The sequence below is a fragment of the Rhinopithecus roxellana genome, chromosome 13 (genome assembly GCF_007565055.1).
Source record: "Rhinopithecus roxellana isolate Shanxi Qingling chromosome 13, ASM756505v1, whole genome shotgun sequence".
Taxonomy (NCBI): Eukaryota; Metazoa; Chordata; class Mammalia; order Primates; family Cercopithecidae; genus Rhinopithecus; species Rhinopithecus roxellana.
In genome coordinates, this window is record NC_044561.1 from 49,722,277 (window position 1) to 49,738,144 (window position 15,868).

General features: G+C 47.7%; 1 protein-coding gene and 1 non-coding gene across 2 annotated transcripts; both read right to left on the reverse strand.

The window, feature by feature from the left end:
• Positions 1 to 371: 371 nt before the first annotated feature.
• KCNE1 (potassium voltage-gated channel subfamily E regulatory subunit 1) lies at positions 372 to 13,293 on the reverse strand. The gene is made up of 3 exons (XM_010358866.2): positions 13,244 to 13,293; positions 12,369 to 12,455; positions 372 to 3,348 (listed from the first exon to the last, which is right to left on the reverse strand). Exon 3 carries the CDS (start codon positions 3,305 to 3,307, stop codon positions 2,909 to 2,911), a length of 399 nt encoding a protein of 132 aa, XP_010357168.1. The 5' UTR covers positions 3,308 to 3,348; positions 12,369 to 12,455; positions 13,244 to 13,293; the 3' UTR covers positions 372 to 2,908.
• Positions 9,778 to 9,905, reverse strand: LOC115893073. Its single transcript, XR_004053029.1, has one exon. It is a non-coding gene; the product is annotated as a small nucleolar RNA SNORA11 (small nucleolar RNA).
• Positions 13,294 to 15,868: the final 2,575 nt, after the last annotated feature.

The window sequence follows — 15,868 nt, forward strand, 5'->3', positions numbered from 1 at the left end:
GGACGATGCTTACATTCCCTACTCCGTCCGGATGGTGCCCACATTCCCTGCTCCATCTGGATTGTGCCCACATTCACTGCTGGCTGCAAATGCCAGGAGTTGACAGCAGCCTGCCCTTTACAAGGCAGGAGGGTGCTACAGTTCGCCATTGTCTCCACCTAGGGCTTCACTTGCTTTCTATATGCAGGCATGAGAGGGACCCACATCTCTCTGTTCTGACACGCTGTGTGTTGATGGCAGAGTTTAATTATCCATATGCAATCTTACTTTCCTTAGTCCCAAGTCCATGGGGTTGCCTTATCAAAGCATTGCAAGAACTGATAACTGTTTTCCAGAAGTATCATAGTGACATTAAGAACACACATCACAGATCATAGTAAACGGCTTTAATTTTCTAACGAAATCTCAATACTGTAAAAAGCGTTGTTGTCCTAGCTAATGAATGCATAGGGTATTGCTTGCAAAATAATAATTGAGATTCTATTTTTAAAGAGCTTAGAACAGTACACGGTGCATAGCAAAGACTCTGTGTATGTGAAGCTGAATTTTAAAATATGGTAACAAGTGTCTGAAAATATGTGGTTCAATTTGTCTCCCGATTACTTTTCCCTCTCCCCCTTTAAAATGAAGCGGAAGGGGAGGGAGGAAGAGATAAGAGGTTTGTGAGTGAAGACAAGGGCCCTTTAAGGCCTGGGAAGACTAAAGCCACAGGGATCTCCCTCTGCCTTAAAAGGCACAGGAATCTTAGTGGGGAAATGAAGTGGTGATAAAAAGCCAGTCTGTGTGCCTGGAATATCAAAGTCAGTGCACGCCAGGGATCACACTGCAGGTCACGTGCACTCTGGGTCTCTCTCTGCAAACCTGCCCTGCCTCAGTCCGGAAATATACAACTGCCTAAGAAGGGTCTGGCTCACACAGGGGCCGTGAGACACAGCAGGCATAGTCCGGCTGCCACTGGTCATGAACCCTGGACACGGTAGGCAAGGTGTGGTGTCCATATGCATTATTCGGGTGGGGCAAAGATCACAGCTCTCTCTGGACTTTCAGACCCAAAGAACCACTCATCTCAAAGACTGTGGTAACTCAGGGGCTGAGCCATGCCAGTGTTTATTATGTGAAACAAGGACTGGAACCTTACAAGACCAAGTCTGTCCATTTGAGGATGGCCAAAGATGCACACGTGCTGCTTTTATCTTATGTGCAGATTAAAAAAAAAAATGTTTCATTTAAATATTCCATACTCTTCAGGAATGCCCAGGCAGCTGAACTTTCAGGATGTCGCATTGCAGAGGACTCCGATGCTACAGATGGCAGCTGGAGACCCTCTCAAGGCAGGTGGCAGAACGGAGTCCCTCTCTATCTGCTGTGGTGGCCCCTCCAGGTGCCCCGCTGGAAAGCAGAGCAGCTCCGTCTCTGGGTGGGTGAGAGGTGCTGCATGAGCTCACTATAGTATTCCGATACTGTATGGCAGTAGGCTGCCAGAGTATCCCAAGCTGGGTGGCTTCAACAACAGATACTCACCGACTCACAGTTCTGGAGGCCAGAAGTTTGAATTCAAGCAGGGCTGTGCCTCCTCTGAAACCTGTGGGGGAGGAGCCTTCCTGGCTTCTTCCCAGCTTCTTGGGATGGGAATGTGCATCCATCCTTGGCCTTCCTTGGTTTGCGGCTGTGTCACCGCACCCTCTGCCTCTGTCACGGCATGGTGTCCTCCCTATGCGTCTGTGTCCGAATTTCCCTCTTCCGATAAGGACTCCAGTCATATTGGATGAGGGCCCACCCCAATGACCTCACCTCAACTAGATTATCCGCAAAGACCCTATTCCCCAATTAGGTCACATTGAAGGTACCTGTCTTTTGGGGGGTACAATTCAACTCACAAAACCAGCCCATCACCTCAAAAGGACCTGCCACCCCAGCGCCATGTATCCCTCTCTGCCCACAGCCGCTCCTTCCCCTAGCTCTCGGGGAGTGGGGACACCTCTCCCCACTCCCACAGTGACCGAGCACCTTCTCCTTGGTATGCATTCTGAAGGGGGCATTTGTTTCTCCTCCATCTCAGGCCTGTAGGAAGCAAGTTCTTTCTAGATTGAGGTGTGTGTGTGTGTGTGTGTGTGTGTGTGTATCTATGTATATGAGTGCATGTGTCTGTGTGTTTTTGGGGAGATATGTGCAGGGTGGGTGGAAGGGAGGAGTGGAAGGAAGAAGGGCAGGAGGAAGATAGAGCCACAGGAGTGAACACAGAAGTTACAAGGGCAGAATCGGTGTGTGCTTGTGACAAGTATGGAAATGTCATCCCTTTAGGTTCAGTCCTATAAGGCAGGTGTATCAGTAAGGGCACTGATTCTGCAACCTTAACAGAGATCAGAATAACAGTGGCTTAAGGAAGAGGCCTGGTGGGTGGTAAGGAGGATCCACATCGCCCAGGCCCAGATGTGTATGGCTCTTTGAGTGCCCCATTCTTTCCTAGACTCAGAGCTGCTCTCCACCTCCTCCACATCCAGCCACTGGGGAGCAGGACAAGGGAAGTGAAGAGTACGTTCTTTTCTTTCCAAGGATTACTTGGACATTGCAGTCTTCACTTCCATGCCTACTGGCCAGGGCTTAGTCACACAACCTTGCTAGCTGCAAGGGAGTCTGGGAAATGCAGCTGCTATTCTCAGAGGCCAGTCCTCATGGATTTTGCTAAATTTAGCAAGGCAGGGACAGATATGGGGGAACCACTGACAGTCTATCACAGAAGAATGTGATTTTAGAGAAACAGTGAAACTGTCATTAACCCACCCCTCACGCCTTACAACAGCCAAAGAGAAATCCAGTGGTATCCATCACAATAAAGAGTATGAGAGGAATGTGATTAGAAAATCAGGTTGCCAGGCAGGACGTGTCCAGTTTTAGCCAGTGATGGGGTTCATGGGGAGGACTTTGTCTCGGGAAGGTGTGTGTTGGGTTGTTCTACGGCCAGATGGTTTTCAACAACATAGCATGCTCTGTAGCTCTCCAGGACCCGGGCCTGGACGTAGGCCTTGTCCTTCTTTTGCCAGGCATCGGACTCAATGTAGACGTTGAATGGGTCGTTGGAGTGTTCCAGCTTCTTGGAGCGGATATAGCTCAGCATGATACCCAGGGTGAAGAAGCCGAAAAACCCCAGCACCATGAGAACGTAGAGGGCCTCCAGCTTGCCGTCATCACTGCGGGGGGACCTGCGGGCCAGGCCTGACATGTTGCTGCCCTGCTGAACTGTCTCCTGCCATAGCTTGGTCAGAAAGGGCGTCACGGCTGTGGTGTTAGACAAGATCATCCTGGGCATTAAGGTTCCGCTGCTGGAGCTCCAACTTCCCAGGCACACCTCTTAAAGGAAAAATGCAGCCCCAAATCAAAAAGTACATATTGGCCAAAACCCACACTTACGCACACACATGTGCACAATTTTAAAATCTCAGGTGAGAGGGGTGAGCTGACACGCTCCCCACCCATGGTGTGTGCCATCTTGAGTCTGTGCAATGCCTTCTCTTAACTGATGAATGGATACATTGATTCCCTTCTATTTCCATCCACCACCCCCAATCTCCACCCCTATAGGTGACCATCAGAAGGAGTTTCTTTCATATGCATTGCAGCATATTGTGGCGTATGGGGTCATATGTGCATTTTGGTTTAGCTAAATGGTATCTGGTCATCCAACTAATTCAGCCTCCTTCCTTTTCCTCATGACTGTGTTTTTGTGGCTCACTTGTGGTACTGGGTGTGTGCATTCCTTTACTTCCAATGGTTGTATACAACCCATTGTGAACACCTACTTCTTTTCTCTGCCTTCTCCCCTAGAGATGGACACTGCTGTGGCTGCTAACTCCATAAACAAGGGGGAGACAAACATCCCCATCCTTGCCCTTCTATGCACCTTAAAAAAACCACGCATCTCATACAACTAGTTCCTGAGGGCTTACGCATGACCAGTCAGACTGGGGTGCTGCCAGGGCGCCCGTGGAGATAACGTGCAATAAGTGGTCTGTTTCACCACGGAGCATCCCTCTACGAACAGTTACATTCATCTGAATGAAAAATCCACGCTATCACGTGGTGGACTCCACAATGTCTAGGGAGATTTCACAGAGAGCTCCCTTCGAAGAGGCCAGTGTTGCAACTTGTGCTATGTTTTTCCCTCCCTGCCCACACATACGCACACACACGTACACAATCTTAAAACCTCAGGTGAGAGGGGTGCGCGGACATGCTCTCTAGTCCATGGTGTGTGCCGTCTTGGGTCTACACGATGCCCTCTCTTGATTGAGCAATGGTGCATAGATTGCCTTTTATTTCCATTCACCACTCGCTGGCTATGCAGAAAGTGACATTTTCCCTATCATTTAATCTTGATATCACTGTCCCTGTATACTCAGAGTGCGCCTGGGAATTGGAAAAATTGTCTCCAAGTAGCTGTGAGATTCTGTCAGGGGTTTGGTTTGCTGTGGAAACCCCATCCAGGTGACCTTGAGATCATTGGTAAGCTAAAAAACAGGTCAGTTATTTATTTGTTTGTTTATTTATTTATTTAGGTTTGAGCAAATGCCGGCTTCTACCTCCAGTTCCTGCAGGGCAACAAAAGCCCAGAGGCCAAGTTGTTGATGTCACACTCCAAACTCAAGCCGGAGGGGGCTGCTGGGAGCTTATCACACGTAAGTGCTCCCACTCAGTTCTTCCTTTTTCTGTTTTGTTAAGACAGGGTCTCACTCTGTCACCCAGGCTGGAGTGCAGTGGCACAATCTCGGCTCACTGCAGCCTCACCCTCCTGGGCTCAGGTGATCCTCCTACCTCATCCTCCAGAGTAGATGGGACTATAGGTATGCACCACCATGCCTGGCTAATCTTTGTATTTTTTGCAGAGGTGAGGCTGCCCTATGTTGCCACAGCTGGTCTTGAACCCCTGAGCTTACAGGATCTGCCGACCTCAGCCTCCCAAATTGCTGGGATTATAGGCATGAGCCACCCTGCCTGTCCCCTACTCACTTCTTAGGAGCTTAAGGTAGCTAAGTAGAACATGGCCTGGAGTAGAACATGGCCTCGGGGGTACTGTTGTAACTACAAGTGAAGGATGTGTTTGGGAAGACAGTTTATGGCCAGAATCACTATGGAAAGACAAATTCCAACACTTGCCGGGATGATTCTGTCTTTCCCAGCCAGGATGGGGACTGCGACATCGCACATCATCTTGTGTAGGACAAATAATCTCAGAAACCTGGCTCCTCTCCAGCTTAGACCCAGAGCTATTTCTTCATTGAATTGGCTTAATTGTAAAACATACCCCGAACCCAGCACCAGGTGAAGATATCTGGTACCTTTCCCAGGCCCCTCTTCCTCTACCGTCTCTGAACTGTGGCTGTGTCTCAGAGTTCTGTTACCTGCTCTCTTCTCTTCCCACTCTCCTCTGTCCCGGGGTGACCACAACTGCTCCAGGCTCACCTGCATGGCCATGACCCAGGGCTCTCTTTAAGCTCCAGAGTCATGTGTCCAAAGACTTGTTAAGGAGACGGTTCCCTTTGGCCATCCCCAGGCTCCTTAAAGTTAACACCCCACCCTGTCCTGTCAGAGACTGGCCCCTTCCTCAGTGAGTTGAGTGGCAACACCAGTCACCCCTAAATCTGCATCCCTCTCACTGATGACTGCAATCTCATCACAGCAGTTGCCATCTTGAAGGCCTTCCTTGGCTCCTCCCTGCCTTCAAGGTGAAACTCCTGGTCTTCCGCCTGGATACGGTCCTAAATTTGAGAGTTTCTGCATCCCTCTCCAATTCCACTGTTGCCACTGTGCCCAGACCCTATGCTCCATGGTCCCTGCTGGCCCCAGAGCCTCCACACATTGTGCATCTCCAGCTCAGACTGCACCTTCTTCTTGGCCCATGAAACTTCTCAGCAATGCCTATTCATGCTTAAAATTCAGCCCAGCTCTCACCTCCTTCCTGAAGCCTGCTCTGATGCATGGAGCTGAGTCATCACTGTGCACACTATGACCCCTGCTAACCTCATCATGGTCAGGATCTCCAGGCCCCTTATCCCATGCCTGCTCTGCCCATCCAGCCCGGTGCTGGGCACACAGCAATACAGGAGCTGCCCTGAGTGCTTATCAAATAGATGCCACCAGAACTTAATACCTTTTGACCAGCGGGGCTTGACTCTTTATAACCTGCTTACTCCAGTGAACAGATGCCAATGAGCTGGCTCCAAAGCTTTAACTGACTCCCTTTTCCAGAGGGGCAGTCATCTCCTACCACGAACTACAGTCTCAGAAGGCAGGAGTGAGGAGTGGAAAGAACTCAGAGTTGGGGATTCCATTGCTACCCCAGGTTTGGATTCTAGCTTTGCTACTTCCTGGGTAGGTTCCTTAGAATTGCTCAGTCAAGTCTTTTCTTCTTTCCAAAGTAGCGAGAAACACCACTAACATATGCAGGCTGTTGAACCACTGAGCAGGTGTGTAGAGTGGCTGACAGCACATGGCACGTGGCAGGTGCACACTCAGTGGTCCTGGGTAGGAGTTTATTGGTTTTTCTACCTTGTGAAGAAATTGCAGCCCAAGGATTTGGGGCTTTGGGGGTTTAGACTTGGCTTTCCTGTGGCTGCCCATGGTGGCTCTCTTCCCTACTTTGTGGAGAGATCAGACATGAATGAGAATCAAAGATTGTTTGTGGCCTTTCCTGGTTTCTAGGCTTTTGAGTCTGTTCGGAGATCTGTCAGGAGTTAAGCTGCCTGGGCTCAAGGGACTCAGGTACTTGTTTTTGTACAAAACTAGCATTTAGCCCCATTCTAATCATTGGGGTAGGCGGGAATTGTTTGGTAACAGATCCAAACTCAACGCTCAACCACTTCTTTTTAAATGACCCGAAACCACTCACAAATGCATAAAACCCTGCCCCAGAAAACAGACAGACCTGGACCTGATACTATGATGTAATTTCCAAAAACCCAGAGCGATCACAATTGGCAAATAATTCTGCCACCAATTACTGTTAGAGAGTCTTTACAACTTCATGACCATATGAGGGTAGAATTATGGCAGGCAACATTTGAAGATCCACATGTTAATTGGTTTAAAACTGATAAATCCATACAGCAAAGTAAGAGTAACGTCTGCAATTAATTCATAATAGTGAGTTCACCGAGAAGTCTTGTTACTTAGAACCAGACGGATTTTCCTATGGCCAAAGAGGCAACTGGAAACATCTGCTTTGAGAAACTCCCAAGCCCAAACCATCCTCAGCCTTGTTCTTTGGAATGCTTTAGAATGACCTTGTTAAAATGCAGATTGCTCCTATAATCCCAGCACTTTGGGAGGCCGAAGCAGGTGGATCACTTGATGTCAGGAGTTTGAGAGCAGCCTGGCCAACATGGTAAAACCCCGTCTCTACTAAAAATACAAAAATAAGCCAGGCATGGTGGTGGGCACCTATAATCCCAGCTACTTGGGAGGCTGAGGCAGAAGAATCACTTGAACCCAGGAGGCGGAGGTTGCAGTGAGCTAAGATTGTGCCGTTGCACTCCTGCCTGGGCGACAGAGTGAGACTCTGTCTCAAAAAAAAAAAAAAAAAAAAAATGCAGAATGCTGGGCTCTACTTACAGAGTTTCTGATTCGGTAGAACTGGAGCAGGCCTGGGAATCTGCATTCCTAACACATGCCTACGTGGTGCTAATGCTTCTGGTCTGGAGGCCTTGCTTGGTGATCTATTGGAATCACTGGGGGAGCCTTTAGAAAATAACCTGGATCTCACCTCCAGAGATTTTAATGTCCTTGGTCTGGGTTCCTGCCTGATTCAGAGACTTTTTAGAAACCTCCCAAATGACCCTAATTTGTAGCCAAGATTGAGAACCACTGGGCTGTGGTGTGGGACCCTAGGAAACTGACAAATCAGCCTTTTGTGCTGCAGGGTACCTGGAAGAATTTTGCAAGAATGTAAAAATATGATTTCACTGACTATTTTTCAAATCTTGTTTGTTTTTTATATTTTCTTTCTTTGGCATTGTTTGCCTCTGATACAGTCTGAAGAGAAATTGCAGAAAGAAACCCTCCAGTCTTCAGTGTAACCTCAGCTGTCCCCACTCTCACGCACGCTGGTGCCTTCAATTACAATTCACCCGTCAGAGCTTAAGTCAAGCTAATTAACTGCCTTTCAAATAACAACCCTATATTTTTAAAGAATTTTTTAAAACTTTACATGTAATTTATTGCATTGCTTTTGCTAAATGTCCTCCATACCCCCAATGCCTGCAGGCTGGGTCGCCATGGTATTTTTGTGTAATGAGTCTCAAAATGAGTTTGGCAATGTCTTCTTAATAGTCAGCATGGTGTAAATGACAGAGTCTGGATCTGCCTGTCATTTGGGATTTTATATCAGATTCTCTAGGTTCAGTTCCATTATACACGATGCCGAAGCACCTACATGCCCCGTGGCTGCACTTTCAGATGGTTGGACTCAAACAGAGTGGGAGAGCAACTGATCCAACAATCCTAACTTTCAGAAAATGGGGCTCCTTAGAGATGAGATGGCTTGCCAAAAGTAATCTCTCCTATCAGAAATACATATCCTCAGCAAATTAACGCAGGAGCAGAAAACCAAACACCGCATATTCTCACTTAAATTAAGTGGGAGCTGAACAATGAGAACACACGGACAGAGGGAGGGGAACAACGCTCACTGGGGCTTGTCGGGGGAAGGTGGGTGGGGAAGAGCAATAGGGAAAAGAACTAATGCATGCTGGGCTAAATACCTAGGTGATGGGTTGACAGGTGCCGCAAACCATCATGGCCCATGTTTATGTCTGTAACAAACCTGCACATCCTGCACTTGTACCTGGAACTTAAAAAAATAAATACAAACAAAAACAACCAACCAAAAATACGTCTAAAATGTCATCTCTTAGCTATTGACTCACATTTTATTAGTATAGTAAAGAGCAATTCCCAGGACCTTGTACAGAGGAAGCAGGTTCAAAATAGCTGAGGAATAGGCCCCTTTTATCAGGTAGCATTGGATCCAACCAAATGGGGGTTGGCTGCTTACCTGAATATGCCATCAGAAGTCATCCCTGTTCCTGTCCCCTCAGCTTTTTGTAGCTTGCACAGTGAGTAAAGCAATGGGGGAGGCAGAAATGGTAGGAGCCAGAGATGTTCAAAATCCATTTGATGCTCGGCCTGTGCTGAACATTCTCAAACTGTGGCCTCATTGGGTCCAGAAAGTGGGGTGGATTCCTGGCCATTTCTGCTTCTACCTGGATGTGAGATAGGAATGCTGCCCCTAATCAAGGGTAGTGCTTTTTTTTTTTTTTTTTTTTCTTAAAAGCTTAGACCCAGAGCTGCCGGCCTACTGGAAATCACTCAGGACACAGGGCTCTGGGCAGCTGTGCTGAGTGAGACACCTGCAAATGGAGACCAATGGGGTCCTCCAGCACCTTGAAGTTCCATAAGGCCCCCAGCTGAACCCAGGGGAGAAGAGGGCAGAGGGTGGCGCCTCCTCCGGGCACACACCACCTCTTCTGACTTCTCCCACGTGCTCTGGCTGTGTCGCCTATCAGCACTGATAACAGCCTGGAAGCTTTCAGAACAGAAGCTTTCCCATCATGGGAAACTCTCATTCTTTCTTTCTTTTTTTAATTTTCCAAAGCCTTTATTTCTAAGACCAACTGTGGCCTGCCCGTGCATAAACTGGACAGGCTGTAGACAGCAGGCTTTCCCAGTAAATACTGCAGCCTTCCTCCCAATACTGAGCCCTGTCCCATTGATCCTGCAGGGGACATGAGTAGGGCATTTGTTTATGGGGAGGCCACAAGTTTGGGCCTCTCATCACTGTGACCTCAGACCCCTGTTGAGTGTGTTGTAAACAGAGGAGCTGTTCTTCAAGCCCCCTGCCCTGAGTGCACCCCTCTCATTCTTTTATTATTATTAGCAAATTCTCCCAGTTCCTGATCATTCTTTCTTAAGCATTTAGTGACTGGGTAAGGTTCTTGTGGCTAACTCCAAGCTTTCTTCTAAAAGGAATAGATTCTAGGGGTGAGTAGGGGAGACAGGAAGGTCGGAGTCAGAGCTCAGGAATCTGGGTTCCAGCCCCAGGTCAGTCCTAGAGAAACTACAGGGCTCCTTAACTTACTTCCCTAGGTTGAGTGTGGGTATTTTTATCACGCTTGACAGGACTCCTTAAGCATTTCTTCAAAAGAGCATCCAGTCTTAACATCATCATTTGGTCTCATTTGTTTTAAGAAACAGAATCAGGGTAAAAGCAATGATGGATAAGCCTCATTTTGGTGAATATGATCTTATCGAGCCAAGAATTCTGAGTCAATTGTCCTTGGAACCAACTGTCTACTGTTTTCATCTTTATCACAGCAGTATGTCCAAATTCTGGAAACATATCTCCCTCCTAGCAGAAAAGAAGCCACCCAGGGCCACCAGATGCTTCCAGGCACTTGGCTGGCTTTGTCTGGTCTTCTATCCTTCCCCTCTCCCCAGTGTCAGTGGGCACTGAGGTGTCCAGAGTCTCTCAAGGAATCAGGATAAAACCGTCCAGAGGCCCAGAATCAGACTGTCCTCTCTGATCAGAAAAGTGTTTCCTGCCACCTCCCAGCGGGACGTGGAGTGTGGCTTGAGTCTGCGCTTTTATGAGGAGCTTCCTAGACCTCTCTGTGGGTAATAGAGAGAGAGTCTGCGGTGTGAAGAATGGAAATATAAACACTGAATACTCAGGGAGGTCAGGCCAGCAAGCTGGTGAGGAGACTCCATCAAACTCAATATGAAAACATGGGCGGGCGTTTGGGGATGGATAATGAATGACAGCTGAAGTCACACATCAGGAGGGAAGGAAGGACTCTCATCTTCAGCAAATGACATAAATCCAGGGAGCCTGTTTCCTCACCTGAACAGTGGGAATGATGGAATCTACCTTGAGTATATATCCGAGGTCTTTGTGCAGCGTGGAATCAGCCCCTGGCCTTCCTAGCTCTTGCTTCATTTTATTTTATTTTATTTTATTTTATTTTATTTATTTATTTTATTTATTTTATTTTAGAGACCAAGTCTCACTCTATTGCTCAGGCTGAAGTGCAGTGGCACGATCTTGACTTACTACAACCTCCTCCGCCTCCTGGGTTTAAGTGATTCTCATGCCTCAGCCTCCTGAGTAGTTTGGGTTTACAGGTGCATGGCACCATGCCTGGCTACTTTTTGTATATTTAGTAGAGACAGGGTTTCGCCATGTTGCCCAGGCTCAGCATGACTGTGCTAAAGTGATCTGCCCACCTTGGCCTCTGAAAGTGCTAGGATTACAGGCCTAAGTCACTGTGCCCGGTCTCTTGCTTTATGTTTGATGTTCTCTCTGTAGGTGAGGCATTCCCACCATATTCCCTTCTGAAAATTCTACTGGTCCTTCAGATGCCAGCTCATATCCACACTGTGTCTGACCCGGATCCAGAATCCCCTCCCCTTCTTTGACCCCTTGTATATATCTCTCCCACAGTGCCGGTCATATTCTAACTTCTAATCATTTGTAGACTTGTCTGGGAATTTTCTCCCAGGAGGTCCCAAAGGACAGAGACCATCTTGCTTACCTTTGTTCCCACTCCAGTACCCAGAATATTTCAGTAAGGTTTTCCTGAATTAAGTGGGAATGCAAAGTATTAGATTCAATACCACTACAATGGGAAAGTGAGTGAAGAATTGGTAAGGTATACTATGCTCTGGAAATAGATTATTGAGTAATCAAAGCAAAACCTCTTGCAATATAGTATGTTTTTATATATTAGATTTTATATTATTTATTTATATTTATATTATTAATGTATTTTTGTTATTAATTTTGAATATTAAGATTTACAGTATTCATATATATATATCTCTCTCTCTCTGCAACCCACCTTATTTCTAAAAAAATTTGGGCAGTCAGTGATCATTAATAGTAGAGCACAATTTTCTTCCCTCCTTACCACTTAACCTTTTTTTCCCTCCTCCTTTTCCATAGTCCGTATCACCTTCCAATAAAATAAAGTTTTCTTAATTATGATGTTGATTGTTCACCGTTTGTCTTTCCCACCAAAATGCAAGCTATTGTGGGCAGGGATCTTTGCGTGGGTTGTTCTTCACTGCATCCCAAGCAGCTAGAACAGAGGCTGGCATATGGTAGGAGCGCAATAAACATTCAGCGAATGCAGGCAGGCATGCATGAACGCATGAATAATAAGTGTTCCTTTCAACTACCAGAAAGACCAAAACCACACAGAAGCTGTCTCACCCTCAGAGATTTAAGAAGACAGCAATGAGTCCCTCTGATGCCTTCTAAGTGAGCTTTATTTTCAAAACAATCCATTTTCCAATAACCTGTCAAAAGCAGGTCCTACCTGAATATCCTTGACTGTTTCCTCTGGATACAGATAATGCCTTCCTCCAATGGATCCTCGGCTCACCTGATGATTGGGTGAAACTGGCTAGAGAAAGCAGAGGGGTTTCGTCCGGTCATTGTAAATATGAGTCACCGCTGAATTTAAGCAACTTTGTGAACACAGCAAAGTCCCCACCACCTGGACCATAAATGACAGCTATGGTTATTGACAAGATCCTTCTTTAATGGAGTTGGAACCTCCTTCTTAATCTAAATGTGGACTCAAATGAACGGTCAATTCCCATAGAGCAATGTGACAAATCCGGGGGGCAAAGTATTATGCAATAGATTCGGGCACGTGCGCACGTCTCTGCTACTTAGTCAACTTTCTTCTGAAGTTCCCCACTTTTCCCATTACCACAATCAAGATCAGATATCAGTAATGTTCTCTGCGTCCCATGCCCTTTAGGCAGGGAGATGTCAAGGCCCAAGAGCTGGTCCCCCACAAAAGCTGAAGGTCTTTGAAAAACAGTGGGGACTCAGGCCCCGTGAGTGGTTTTGACTTTCTTTTCTTTTAAAAGTTGCATGTCAGTGTTTTCCAAATATTATACAAGAATGTCCATAACTTAATAATGGAGGAATGTTTTCATTATTCTATGTTGGTGAGATGCTTTGCTATGCGTTTGTTGTGTAAGTAAATGAGAGCGGCAGAAGGAAAGGAGGGAAGAGGCTGATCATCCTATCCCGTCTCCCACTCCGGGGGTCTCGGCGCTTCCAGCCTGGAGCGCGCCCGCTGCGCGTCCGGAGACGCAGGTTCCAGGGGCCCCCGGGGTCGCCCGACTAGGCCACTTGCGCCCCGAGAGAGGGCCGCAGAGGTGGGAGCCCCTGACTTACCCGGGTCTGAGATGCCGAGAGCCGGGTGTGGAGCTGAGTGTGCGCCTGCCGAGCGCTGAGGCCACCGACAGCCCAGCCCCGGGGCGGCACCTTCTAAGGGCCTGAGCGCTGCGCGAGGAGCGGGGGCAGGCGGGGCCTCCCAGAGCCGCCAGGCGTCCCGCCCCACTCCGCCTACACTCACGGCCCAGCCCAGGGTCCCCCGGGACCACCCCAGACCAGCCCCGGCCCACCCGGGTCCTCCGCACCCTGCACCCCAGACCAACGCCGCCGCGTGTGAGGAAGAGCTTTGGATCCTGTCGGAGAGGCTCAAGGCCGGCAGAAGGTCTGCATTAGGATCGAGAAAGCCGACCAACCGACAGATCTACCTACCTTCCTGCGGGAGTTTGAGGTTGCCAGGGAGGAAGCTACTGCAGCCAGGAGAAAGGCCGTCTGGGAGACGCCCCACCCTCGGACGTGACAGCCTTCAAATATCTCTGAACATAATCACTCCAAAGACGGCTCAACCTCCGCCCCTCACCACTCCTTTCAGCCTTGTCCCGCACCTCAGCTGTGGCCACACATCTATTCGGCAAACATTTATGAAGCACCTACTTACTGTGTGTGCAGCCCTGAGCTGGGGGTGCAGCTGTGGACTAGACAGGAGGGGGACCGGAGTGGCAGGCAGTAGCTGGAGGCACCCGAGCCTTGGCGCGCACACCCTAACGTCCTTGGGGCTTTTCAGTCTGTGCTGTCCTTTTCCAGGGAGCAAACCGTGCAATGATCCAGGTGACTTCCCAGCAAATTTCATAGCTGTAGCTCACGGGTTTGGTAGGCAAGAGTGAGAAGGGGCAGTCCCCAAGAGACAATCCCATGAACCTTCTGGGGAATGGCGTCCAGGCTCCAGGTTCCTACTCTGCAGGTGGGTCGCAGAGGTAGGTTCCTGACCTAGGGCTAGAAGACATTCTCTAGGGTCACTGCCTCCATGATCTTCCTTGGTAGATCACTTCTCTCTGGGCTTCGACCTCAGTGTTCTCATGGGGATGAGGGTGATTGGAGGCTCTCCGAGGGGTGTACCGATGTATCCTGTGCACCAGGCAGAACCAGCATTGCCCTGCAGTGCGGGTGCAAAACGAACCCACACAGCCACGTTGGAAAGTCCTAAAATGTTCATAGCCTATGACATGAAATTGCTCTGTGTGAAATCTATTTATTCTTTTTTTTTTTTTTTTTTTTTTTTTTGAGACAGAGTCTCGCCGTGTCCCCCCGGCTGGAGTGCAATGGCATGATCTCGGCTCACTGCAATCTTCACCTCCCAGGTTCAAGCAATTCTCCTGACTCAGCCTCCCAAGTTGCTGGGATTACAGGCGCCCACTACCATGCCCTGCTAGTTTTTGTTATTTTTAGTAAAGATGGAGTTTTGCCATATTGGCCAGGCTGGTCTCGAACTCCTGACTTCAGATGATCCATTGGCCTAGGCCTCCCAAAGTGCTGGCATTACAGGCGTGAGCCACCGCACCCAGACTGAAATCTATTTATTCTAAGGATCAGAGCTGTAGAAAAATCCTTATGCATGTAAAAGTTCTTTGTATTTTTACTTACAATAACTAGAATCTAAACTTGTAAAAATAGAAAAAAAGGTAATTTTAATACATATGATATTATTCTACATAGTAGAATAGTATATGGAGACCTTAAAATAATGTTTACAAATAATTTATAACAACGTGGGGCCAGGCATGGTGGCTCACACCTGTAATCCCAGCACTTTGGGAGGCCAAGGTGGGTAGGTCACCTGAGGTTAGGAGTTCAAGACCAGCCTGGCCAACATGGTGAAACCTGTCTCTACTAAAAACACAAAAATTTAGTTGGGCGTGGTGGTGGGCACCTGTAATCCCAGGTACTTGGGAGGCTGAGGCAAGAGAATCACTTGAACCCAGGAGGCAGAGGTTGCAGTGAACCAAGGTCATGCCATTGCACTCCAGCCTGGGTGATGAGTGAAACTCTGACTCAAAACAAACAAACAAAAAACCAACAGGGGAGATCTTTATATTATCATGCTAAGTGAAAAATACGAAAACAGAAAACAAAACAAAACCCCCCACAAAACCCAAGGCCCTAAACTGTAAATATGAGATGCCAGGCATTATTTCAAAAGTCTATAAGGAAGCACGCCACCATGTTAACATTGTCTATTAGTGGTAGGCCTATCGGGGATTTATGATCTTATTTATGCTACTTCGTGTTTTCCTTCCGTTTTTGTTTTGCAACAACTCTATATTAGTCTGTTCTCACACTGTTATAAAGAACTGCCTGAAACTGGGTAGTTTATAAAGAAAAAAGGTTTAATTGATTCACAGTTCAACATGGCTGAGGAGGCCTCAGGAACTTACAATCATGGCCAAAAGGGAAGCAAACATGTCCTTCTTTACATGGCAGCAGGAGAGAGAAGTGCAGAGCAAAGTGGAAGGAAAAGCCCCTTATAAAACTATCAGATCTTGTGAGAACTCACTCACTATCATGAGAATGGCATGGAAGAACCACCTCCATGATCCAATCACTTCCCACAAAGTCCCTCCTGCAACACGTGGGGATTACAATTTGGATTACAATTCAAGAGGAGATTTGGGTGAGGACACAGCCAAACCA

Bases quoted from the DNA above. Each gene is read 5' to 3' on its own strand.
- KCNE1 (XM_010358866.2), bottom strand. From the start codon at position 3,307: ATGCCCAGGATGATCTTGTCTAACACCACAGCCGTGACGCCCTTTCTG.